The sequence below is a fragment of the Salvelinus alpinus genome, chromosome 25 (genome assembly GCF_045679555.1).
Source record: "Salvelinus alpinus chromosome 25, SLU_Salpinus.1, whole genome shotgun sequence".
Taxonomy (NCBI): Eukaryota; Metazoa; Chordata; class Actinopteri; order Salmoniformes; family Salmonidae; genus Salvelinus; species Salvelinus alpinus.
This window is the reverse complement of record NC_092110.1, coordinates 17,453,856-17,459,855: the sequence shown is the minus strand read 5'-3', so window position 1 is coordinate 17,459,855 and position 6,000 is coordinate 17,453,856. Positions and strand designations below refer to the sequence as shown.

The following is a 6,000-nucleotide window of genomic DNA, read 5'->3' as shown; positions in this document are numbered from 1 at the left end:
GGCTATATATAAAATGATAGAATATTAGGGCCACAGAGGGGAAAAAAACACAAGTCATAATATTGTAACCAGTTGTTTTAAAGGAGGACAGTTGTTAAAATGACAGATGTGGGGCATTTCGTGAAATTGTACTTCAGTATGGTTTCATAAACAAAGACATGCTGATGTGCCAGAATATTAAGTATCACATTGTCATAAGTATCAAAACTGTAAAAACAATATGTAGCTTTTCTGCAGAAAGAACCAGCCTCATAAATTTATGACTTTATCCTTTTTCTTCAGTGTGGCCCTAGTACTCTGTCATATAAACAAATACACATTCCATATGAATATAAAAACACAATGTGTAACATTATGTTCCTTTATTGAATAAGGACAAAACAAAGCAGGTAAACCATCAGCTCCTTTCGAAACTGAAGTCACAGTGACTCTACAAGATGGAAAGCACAGAATCCAAGCATATTATACAAAATGATACATACACATTCAAAGGTCTGTATATAACACACCCTGCATGTCTGCACACTAAAATAAATGCAGGACAAATCCATACACATCAACTGAACAGACAAATGAATGGATGCAGTAGCCTCCCTGCAGCCTTGTATTACACACAGTATACCGCACAAACATCATAAGAGGCCAAATTCGTCAAAAAACGAACCCAAAAAAAAACAAATTCCTCTGCCACCGCAGGACATATTTAACCAAAATTTAAAGCACACATACTAACTAAAATAATTCAACACATATTGGTCCCTCAGCAGCCGACCACTGTCGTCATCAGGGAAGATTGCCGGATTGTCCCAGTCCATGGCTGGTGGCACTCTGGGGGCCCTCTCCTTCCTCAGGCAGGCCACATTGTGGAGGACAGCACAAGCCACAGTAATATCACATGCCCTAACAGGGCTGACCCTTAATTTGTGAAGGCAGTGAAAGCGTGCCTTCAGGAGGCCAAAGGTCATTTCAACTCTGGCCCTGGTCCTGGCATGGGCATGGTTGTAGGCCTGCTGTGCTTCCTGGGGGTCTGTGAAAGGTGTCAGGAGAAAAGGCTGGCAGCCATACCCCCTGTCTCCCAGCAACACACCAGAGAATTCACCTGTCAACACAAAATCTCATCATTACTACCTCATAAACACAGTGATATTCTTGACACAGCCATGATGGTTATAAATAGGGGTTGTGTGGCTTACCTTGTGATAGGCACTGATAGATTTCAGAGGCCCGAAAGATTCTGGAGTCATGGACTGAGCCAGGCCATTTTGCCACAACATTGCTGATCACACAGTCAGCATTGCAGACCATCTGAAATCATAAGATGAGGGATATTACACCAATCAATGCACATCACTGGCAATGCAGAGTGTTCGTCAATGGACAATATCAAAAAGTTATGTTCACCTGAACATTAATGCTGTGAAAGGATTTCCTATTCACAAAATCGGCCTCATGGGCACCTGAGGGGGCTTTTATCCTTATGTGTGTGCAGTCCACTGCACCAATGACATTGGGGAAACCTGTCACACAAAGTAATGAGTATCCTACTATGTGTTAACAGTTGTCCTGTAATTTGTAGATCCTCTTACCTGCAATCCTATAGAACTCCTCTTTGATGTCACAGAGTCTTCTGTGGCCAGGGAAGGAGATGAAGACATCTGCTAATGCTTTGATAGCCAGACACACACTCCTTATTGTGCGGCAAATTGTGGCCTTGTTCAGCTGTTCTGCATCCCCCACTGAGTACAGGAAGGCTCCACTAGCAAAAAAGCGCAAGGCCACACAAACCATTTGCTCCACACTCAGTGCATGGCTCCGTGCAGTGCGGTGCTTAATCCTGGGACCCAGTAGTCTGCATAGATACCTGATGCCATCTGCAGAAAACCTGTATCTTTCATATAGATGGTCATCAGGGAAGGCCAGTGGGTCCAACCGGTCCCTGAAGACCCTTTCTCGCCTGAAGGCTCTCCTCAGCACAAGTGCTTCTTCATCCACCACATCTCGCACGAATGGGCATGCCATTGTCAGAGCAGAAAGGAACACACAATTTTGGCCCTTCATATAGGCTAGTGGCCACACCTGGTGCTGGGGGGGTGGGCAAAAGAGGGCGATGCCTTATAACGATGACTTGGTTGTACTGATTGCTGGGAAAATAAAAAAAACCTTAGAAAGATGCCACCGTCCTGTGTGCTCACAATAAGAGCTCATATGTCATGGCTCACTTGACTTTACGAGAATATACCTAATTTTTATTTTGAGCTGTGTCATCTTCTTGGAGCTGGGGGAGGAAAGAAAAATAATGATTAATACATTTGTGTTACAGTTAGCATACAGTGTACATTGAAGGCATATCTCACCTCCCTCTCAAGTTTTTTTATTTCAAGGTCCAGTTTCCTAATTGTCCTCTTTTTTATTTCGGACTCCAGTGCAAGATTTTCCATCCTTTTCTTCTTGTACTGAATGTCTATGTCTGCCAGTTCTATTTGGCGCCGGAGGTGGTTGCCATACAACTTTCTGATAGCTTGTGAGCTCTGTGAACACAATACAATTAGCGCAGCTGGAATTTGGCAGGATGTGGTGTCCTTTTATTAATACGCACTATGTTGCCAGGCTGGTTTTCCCACTGTATAGCATCTGGGTCCTGTAAAAGAAATTTGATTTTTTGATTTTGATGAGGACTCCTCACCATTGTAGAGTAAATAGTACTTTCACAGTCTTAACATGATACCTCATGCCTTCTGGAATCCAGAGAGATGGTCTCCTCCTCATCATCGTCTCCATCATGTGCTGTTGCTGCTGCACTGGGGCCTTCACCCTATCACATTTAATCGGATTCATATTGAAGCTAGTAGACAAGACATGCCAGGCCTACAGTATGCCTTTGATGGAGTACTCACTGGATCAGCATCGTCTGGTGCTTGTGCTGGTGGCTCTAACAGGAACACAGTGCTGCCAGACACTGCAAGGCAATAGGTAAACCAAAGTCAGACAGTCCAAATTGATTCAATATGAATGTGGTTGTATCCCATGTAGAGATGGAAGGACATACCTTGAATGAAGCGGGTGGCATCTTGGGAGGAACCTATGCTCGTCTCTTTCCCTCCAGGGATCCCCTCTAAGACGGGCCTGCCTTTATTTAGCTCCAAGGCCATGTCCTCTGCTGGGGTAAGGTCAGCCTTTGGTGACCCACCACCCGTGCCTTGTCTGTGGGTATTCTTTTTCACTGCTAAAACAGTACAGACAATGTGTGAGCAGGCACCTTCTGGGTACAATATATGCTTGTGCTTTGTTAAATATTAGTCAGGGACCATACCATTCTGCAGAATGTTCTTGTATTTGATTTTGACCTGCTGCCATGTCCGTTTTGGCCCGTTCATGTTTAATCTACACACACACACACATTTAATGGAGTCACACTGCAAAAAATTACTTGGTATTTTTGTCTTGTTTTCAGTAAAAATATCAAAAAATTTATCATAGCTTTATACAGTGTGATGGAGTTACTTTACACAATTTCACTCATATCTGCAGTGCATTTCAATTAAAAATTTAACCGTTTCATAATTACAGTACAACTGCATTTTTGGAGACGTGAATTAAATATTTGAATTGTAATTGTGATGTTTCAGCGGAGCGGTGAGTGTGTAATTGTGCACTACTTACGCATTCAGGCGGTCTGCAATACTTTGCCACGCTTTTTCTCTTTGCTTTATCACTGTGGCGGTGTTGCCTTTCTTCTTAATTATATCTTTTACCTCCTCGTATGACTCCATGAGGATTTGTGCTTCCGACGGGGAAAAGTACGCGGCTCTAGTTGCCATGGTAAATCAGTTAATCTGTGATCTGTGGCGGGGTCTATTTGAGTGAGCCGTGAGCGCGCACCTATCCAGGATTGGTTTCACCTGGCTTAATGAATCCGTGTCTGCTCATCCTGGCTTGGTCTTTGTGCAACCAATTAAGCCTGGACGCACATGTTTTGGCTTCATTGAGCTCAGCTGAGTCATTTATCCCGGATGTCTTAATTCTACTTTTGTGCAACAGGCCCCAGGTCTGTCTACGTCGTGTTTGTTATTTTGTAATTTTCAAGTGTTTTCGTGTTCGTTTCGTAATTCAATAAATATCAGTTATGTCATCATACCTCGCTGCACATTGGTCTTCAGATCCCTCTCTCCTCTCCTCGTCCGAGGAGGAGGAGGAATTAGAGAATCGTTACAATCGCATGTCAGTCAATCCATAACAATAATAACATTCCGATGGGCACAACTTTATCGTATCTCTCCGTTATTAACTGTCTTCTATGATTTAATAATTTAAATATGACTCCAGTCTCTATACATTATTCCAGCAGATCATTTAGGCAACACAACGTATCACATCGAAAGCGCCTCGCTATCATTTAGAATGGATTAGTCTTTCAATTTAACCTAAACAAGCTATTAAAACGTTCAGTTTATATCCTAGACAAACACTTACTAACCGTATCTCTCCCGGCAAAACATATCAGTGTTTGAATTACAATCAGAATGAATTTTAGTCTCTCGGTGCCAAGGCTGAGATACTAACCCGAGTCTCCCGCGTTGTAGGCAGAAAGTTTCTCCAGCATAGCCAACCCTATGCGCTCCTTTAGTTTTGCCTTTTCCATGGCATCTTTAAGTTTACCCCTTCTTAACTCTCCCTCCGTTTTCCACTCTCTTCCTTCTTTTCCACCATTTATTTCTAACGATGATTTCAACGTTTTCAACACTTTTTCAATATCTTGGTGATCCATAATAGAGACTTATTTAAATAACGGGATAATGGACAAAATAGTTCAAATCAGAATAAAATCGCGTCTCTAGTTTGCGTTCAAATAGGGATATATGTTCAGAAATTAGGGCATAAATTTGTTCGCCCTCTATTAATTACACTGTCACTTTTCTATAATTTTATCTTAATACACCTTTCCCCCAGATATAATCACTCACTACTTGTATCAGAATAAATGTTTAACTGGAAGGGTATGAAAACTAACTGAAAAACAGGGTTGTTTAGCAAATACACATTTAACTTAGTCGCAGTCACACACAATGGGGTATGTATAAATTCAGGGCCAATCTCGATACAGTTATTCTCTACCGAACTACGGTTTGCAATCAACTCAGTCACAGTAACCTGCAATGGGGAAATGTATAACTAGTATATATTTAGAACAAATCTTTAATACAATCAATATTTAATCTATACCTCCCCAATACTCAATGATTTAACTTCTGGCACAGACATCTCATCTGTAGGTCCCTGACCTCATTCAAACTGATACCAGCTCCTACTGAAATATACAAATCTTCATTCACACCAGTAAGCTTCAACTTACACCATACAAACTCAGTATCTCACCTTAATACACTTCATTCACTGTCATATAAGTATTCACCCACACTCACCTAGGCTTCTCACCTAAATCATACACACTTGGCTTCTCTCCTAACTATTCATTTTCAATTGTTTTTTATTTAATGGGATTAGGGTCTCAATTATAATGTGAATTCTAATGTAAAATCTATATCAGCGTTATTACCACCCTTAATAGCTAAATGTTATAACTTCAAAAATACCCGCCGGTCATTCAAACTTTGCAGTAGCGCTGTGACTTAATACCCAATGAACTTTAATCAGTAAACCATTCTCAGTATAACACAGGTCCCCGCCTGTACCGTTATCCGCAGATCATTCAAACCAGTATTAGTACGCCGACTAATACCTACTGTACGCCAGTCACTCAGTAAGCCAATCTCAGTATAACACAGGTCCCCGCCTGTACCGTTATCCGCAGATCATTCAAACCAGTATTAGTACGCCGACTAATACCTAATGTACATCACTCATACGTTCTGACAACAGTAGTTCCAGGACTTCACTCACTCTTGTTAATAGTCCCTGACTTATTAACTACAATCAAACTTGATACCCAGTATCCAGTACATTACATTCGCTGTTACACCTACGTTTACACACACACACTTG

General features: G+C 41.5%; 1 protein-coding gene across 9 annotated transcripts; it reads right to left on the bottom strand.

Annotated features, from left to right (window-relative positions):
- Positions 1 to 326: 326 nt before the first annotated feature.
- On the bottom strand, positions 327 to 4,215 carry LOC139553496 (putative nuclease HARBI1). 9 transcript variants are annotated; one of them, XM_071365897.1, is made up of 10 exons: positions 3,311 to 4,215; positions 3,047 to 3,223; positions 2,895 to 2,956; positions 2,726 to 2,812; positions 2,597 to 2,638; positions 2,355 to 2,528; positions 2,240 to 2,275; positions 1,587 to 2,141; positions 1,194 to 1,305; positions 327 to 1,099 (listed from the first exon to the last, which is right to left on the bottom strand). In XM_071365897.1, the coding sequence occupies exons 1-7, from the start codon at positions 3,372 to 3,374 to the stop codon at positions 2,240 to 2,242; spliced, it is 642 nt and encodes a 213-aa protein (XP_071221998.1). In that variant the 5' UTR covers positions 3,375 to 4,215; the 3' UTR covers positions 327 to 1,099; positions 1,194 to 1,305; positions 1,587 to 2,141. The 9 variants fall into 9 exon arrangements, with proteins under 9 accessions (XP_071221998.1, XP_071221997.1, XP_071221991.1 ...); XM_071365896.1 differs by having other exon boundaries at positions 2,240 to 2,528; XM_071365890.1 differs by adding an exon at positions 1,402 to 1,517 and having other exon boundaries at positions 2,355 to 2,812; positions 3,311 to 4,211.
- Positions 4,216 to 6,000: the final 1,785 nt, after the last annotated feature.

Excerpts from the sequence above, each read along its gene's own strand:
- LOC139553496 (XM_071365888.1), bottom strand. The coding sequence starts at position 2,058 with ATGAAGGGCCAAAATTGTGTGTTCCTTTCTGCTCTGACAATGGCATGC. Across the intron at positions 1,306-1,401 it reads TTCACAGCATTAATGTTCAG|ATGGTCTGCAATGCTGACTG; the intron begins GTGAACATAACT and ends TTATGATTTCAG. Across the intron at positions 1,100-1,193 it reads CTATCAGTGCCTATCACAAG|GTGAATTCTCTGGTGTGTTG; the intron begins GTAAGCCACACA and ends TTGTGTTGACAG.